Raw genomic sequence first — 5,141 nt, forward strand, 5'->3', positions numbered from 1 at the left:
TACTGAGCTATCCCATGGATTGATAACCATTGTTACACTGGCCAGTATGGCTCAGTTGGTTGGAGCATCGTTTCATACACCAAAAAGTTCTGGTTTAATTTCCACTTAGGGCACATACCCAGGTTGGGGGTTTGATCCCAGCTCCAGGTACATGCAGGAGGCAACCAATTGATATTTTGTTCTTTCTTTTTTTTCTCTCTCTCGCTCCCTTCCTCCTTCAAAAAAAATAAATGAGATCAATTATAAAAATGAGCAAACTATTTTCTTAAAAAAGTTGTTTGCTATGGTAAAGATTTGGGGGTTAAATAAAAAACAATACCCATACTGAGCTATCCCATGGGTTGATAACCATTGTTACCCTGGCCAGTATGGCTCAGTTGGTTGGAGCATCGTCTCGTACACCAAAAAGTTCTGGTTTAATTCCCACTTGGGGCACATACCCAGGTTGGGGGTTTGATCCCAGCTCCAGGTAAATGCATGAGTGGCAGGGCACTCAGTTGGTTGGAGCATCGTTTCATACACCAAAAAGTTCTGGTTTAATTTCCACTTAGGGCACATACCCAGGTTGGGGGTTTGATCCCAGCTCCAGGTACATGCAGGAGGCAACCAATTGATATTTTGTTCTTTCTTTTTTTTCTCTCTCTCGCTCCCTTCCTCCTTCAAAAAAAATAAATGAGATCAATTATAAAAATGAGCAAACTATTTTCTTAAAAAAGTTGTTTGCTATGGTAAAGATTTGGGGGTTAAATAAAAAACAATACCCAGTTTGGGAAAGTCAGCCAAAAGCAAGAATAATTCATTATGAAAGCAAACAGAAGAAAACAGTATATTCTCAATTTCTTTTTCTCAGGAAGTCTGGAGAAAAAAATCCTCATGTCACTAAATTGTCTGTTGCATGAATTTTACTGTTTTGCCATAAGACAGCATGAGGGTTATTAGGCCAAAATTCATTATTGTATTTCCAGTACAATTTATCTTGAGTGTCTGTCTCTTAAATCAGTTTATACTTATCAGTTTTCTTTCAGCAAACATTCTTACCATCATGCAGAATTTACCTTTTCAGAGAAAATTAAATCAGAGAAAAATTAAAACAAAAACAATACTCAGGTTTACTCCGCCCGAAATTCTATTTGCTCCTGATCCCAAGTTTTTATTTCAGTTAGTTCTATCCTAAAGCATTTACACCTGGAAACATGCCCCCGGCCGGAATCGAACCCGGGACCTCTCAGTCTGCAGGCCGACGCTCTATCCACTGAGCCAAACCGGTTTCGGCTTAGCAAACATTCTTACCATCATGCAGAATTTACCTTTTCAGAGAAAATTAAATCAGAGAAAAATTAAAACAAACAAAAACAATACTCAGGTTTACTCCGCCCGAAATCCTCTATTTGCTCCTGATCCCAAGTTTTTATTTCAGTTAGTTCTATCCTAAAGCATTTACACCTGGAAGTGGAGTATTTATCCAACACAGGTTACTTTCCCATTAGAGTATTTTTTGGCATTTTTCAAAAATCCTAATTAAAACAGACTATTTAGTCCGGCCAGTGTCGCTCAGTGATTGAGCATTGACCCATGAATCAGGAGGTCACAGTTGGATTTGGTCAGGGCACATGACTAGGGATTGTGGGCTCAATCCCTATTTGGGGGTGTGTAGGAGGCAGCCAATCAATGAATTCACCCAAGAATCATCAATCATCATCACTTCATGCCTCTAACAGAAAAACTGACATAGTTCTTTTTCTAAGGAACACCAGTCTGGCATGGGTGAGGCAGTATTATTAGGTCCCAATAGAGAAGAGGGAGCAATCAGTTAGTTGTTCAGGGAAGGAAGTGAGTTAAGTTTTGTTGAGAATAATTTGTGAGTGTGTGTGTGAGATCCTTGTGCAGAGGCAGGAATTCTAAGTAAAGGAATCAGTGTGTATAAAAAAAAAATACAGGGGCAAAAGTAAGTTTATCGTTGTTTGCATGTAAAATAATACGATTAGCCCTGGCCGGTTTGCTCGTGGACAGAGCGTCGGTCAACCTGCAGACCAAAGGGACTCCAGTTTGATTCCAGTCAAGGGCTCATACCTCGGTTGCAGGCTCCTCCGTGGCCGGGGCCCCTGGTTGGGGCACTTGTAGGAGGCAACCAATCGATGTTTTTCTCACATCAATATTTGTCATTCCCTCTCTTCCACTCTCTAAAAATCAATGGAAAAAATATCCTCGGGTGAGGATTAAAAAAAAATTAACAAATAATACAAGAATAAACTCTGTGCTTTGTGTACTCACAAACGTAAACCTACTTTTGTCCCACCTGATATTATATATCCCATTTCATACTATCCACAGTGTTTTTCTATACCCTAGACCGCTGCTTAGACACATTGTATTATCAAATGTCATTATTTAATACTACTATTCTAGAGGGTAGGGCACAAATCTACAACATATGTAGTTGAGGACTTAAAACATACTTAAGGCTGATCAATGAATTTTCAGAAATTACCACAAACATTTAAATAGTGCTATTTATTTCCCCCAAAGAAATCCAGTCTTAGAAATTACATAGATGATTAACTCCATAAAGGAAATATTAGTCTAAAAATCAACTACAAAGAAATCTTTCACTTTCACTTGTAAAATGAAAGTGAAAAAATATCCTAAAGCAAACCAGAAAAAGAACCTGCTCAAAATAGGCTCATTTACTCTTAGATTCTCTTAATGTCCCTAAGTTGCAAGCTCATTCTCTTGATTTGTACAAAGGAGCATCAAAAAACATTTCCAACTTAAGTATTCATAAGTAAAAGTGGTTGAGCCCTGGCCAGTGGCTTAATTGGTTAGAGTACTGGCTGGCACACCAAAAGGTTGCGGGTTTGATTCCCAGTCAGGGAACATATCTAGGTTTTGAGTTCAATCCCCATTTGGAGGACATATGGGAGACAACTGATCAGTGTTTCTCCTTCCCTCTCTCTCTTCCTACCTCTCTCTAAAATCAATAAAAACATATCCTTGGGTGAGGATTAAAAAATAAATGAGTTGAATATGAAGAAAAAAGGATATTATCAACAGGAGACTTCCTTGATTCCAAATTAGTTATTCAGAAAACTGATCCTTCTTGTTGGCATTGTGGAGGAGGACCTTTCATTCCAGACCAATTCAAAGTGGATACTGCAGCAGAGATCCACCCAATTTTTGGAATAATTTAGTGAATGATGGGATATGCAGTTCACAGGGAAGCATATGTAACAATTTAAAGTAGGAAGAACACCTTCAATTGGAGGAAAAAAAAATCTGCTTTAGCCCTGGCTGATATGGCTCAGTTGGTTGAGTGTCGGTCCTGTGCACCGAAAGGTCGAAGGTTGGGGTCCCGTCAGGGCTCACGTCCAGGCTCTGGGTTCAGTCCCTGGTCAGAGGCAACAGATTGATGTTTCTTTCTCCTTCTCCCTGCCTCCCCATAAAAATCAATAAAAAACATTAAAAAAATATGCTTTAAACTAAGTCTAACTGCTCACAATTCTCCAGCAACTCACTTCATGTTGATCTCTGCAGTCACTAAAGCACTACCCAGTTTTGCAACAACTCTATCCGGCCATGCTAAGGAAAGGGCCAACCCCTTAAAGTTAGCAGCACGGTTACATGGCTGGGAAGAGTTGTTTCTAAGAGAGAATGTGAGTCTAAAGATGAGCCTATGATGTGTACTCAGTACTGCCAGTTAGCCATAGGAATGCTCTGGACACAAAACTTGTCACAAGCTAAAAACAAATTCATTGCCTTTAGCACATCCTTCTAGGTCAGTGGTCCTCAACCTTGGCTGCACATTAGAATCACCTCGGATTCCCAGGTGATTCTAATGCGCAGCCAAGGTTGAGAACCACTGTTCTAGGTGCTCTTCACCGACTACAGGACTTCTAGTAACCCTCAACAAGTCAGTGGAGCACCTGCAGTGAAGATCAGAGTTAGAAGTGAAAGCTATGCTTTGTTTTACTGATACTTTGGAATGCAGGTAGTTTTTAATTAAGGGTAATTGTGGCGGGGGTGGAAAAATTAAGCACTGTGAATTGGTATAGATAGGACGAGCTATCTCATGTGTTAAGATAATTCACTGTTTGCAGTTTTCTGTGGTAAAGACTTGGGGGTTACACAAAAAAGGAAACTCAGATTTATTGCTGGGTCAGAAATCCTATTCGCTCCTACCCTACCCCCACCTCCAGCCTTTTATCTAAAGTTAGCTCTATCCTAAGAAATGTAAACGCTTGTTCAGTTAAATCACCCCGCAATGGAGTATTCCTTCAATACTGGTTACTTTCTAATTGGAGTTTTTGGCATTTACAAAAAAAAAATCCTAATTAAAACGGACAATTTAGGCAGGTTCTGACGAAATGACTCTTGTTCACCTACTCTTTGTGTGTGTGTGTGACCGGATTCTGCTGCTGCTGGGAAGTAAGTGATCAGCGTAATGGAGAAAGTGTGCACCATGCGACGGACAAAATAATGGCTCCCCCAAGAACGCACTTCGGGCCATTCTACAGCCACTGAGTGACCTTGGCTAGAAACGCATGGCTGCGGGGACCGGGGCCAGAGGGAAGGAAGCACCCCGGCAGCCGGGACCTCTGCCCTTGGGGACACGTTACCTCCCAATGTAAGGCCTCGGGATGCCTAGTCTGCAGCAAGGAGACCATTCCCACTGACCGCCCAGAAACTGCCAAGGTGCCCATCACAGGGGGCCGGGGGTGGCTAAACCCCCCGCAAATAGGAAGTGCCGCAAGCGCACGGGATCAGGATGTGGCCCCGCGCGAGAGGGGCCTCCTTCGGGGTTTTCTTTCTGGGGTCTCGCCCCGCGGCGATCGGCACCCACTTCTCGGCTCTCGACGAGGTACCTCGGCTCCCCGCGGCTGGGAAACTCCCCGGCCGCTGGAAGTGGGGAGGGCCCGGCGCCGCGCAAAAAAAAACGGCCCGGCCCGCCCGCTCTCCCCTCCCGGCTCAGTGGCCTCACCAGGGGGCGAAAAACTCCACGAGCATGAGGCCCGCGGAGCCCGTGTCGGAGACGCGACTCTCGAAGTTGTCGTCCGTGAGTTCCAGCACGTCGGAGGCACCGGCCCAGCGGGCCGCGGTCAGCAGCAGCGCCACGCCCGGGAGCAGTGCGAGGCAGAGGGGGCGCA

General features: G+C 43.5%; 1 protein-coding gene across 1 annotated transcript in view; it reads right to left on the minus strand.

Annotated features, from left to right (window-relative positions):
• Positions 1-5,135, minus strand: part of PDIA3 (protein disulfide isomerase family A member 3) — a 28,227-nt gene extending 23,092 nt beyond the window's left edge. The window contains exon 1 of the mRNA XM_006778141.2: positions 4,976-5,135. Within this exon, the coding sequence (XP_006778204.2) occupies positions 4,976-5,001 (26 nt within the window). The 5' untranslated portion in view covers positions 5,002-5,135. The remainder of the gene's footprint in view (positions 1-4,975) is intronic.
• Positions 5,136-5,141: the final 6 nt, after the last annotated feature.

This window comes from Myotis davidii, unplaced genomic scaffold (genome assembly GCF_000327345.1).
Source record: "Myotis davidii unplaced genomic scaffold, ASM32734v1 scaffold46, whole genome shotgun sequence".
Classification (NCBI taxonomy): domain Eukaryota; kingdom Metazoa; phylum Chordata; class Mammalia; order Chiroptera; family Vespertilionidae; genus Myotis; species Myotis davidii.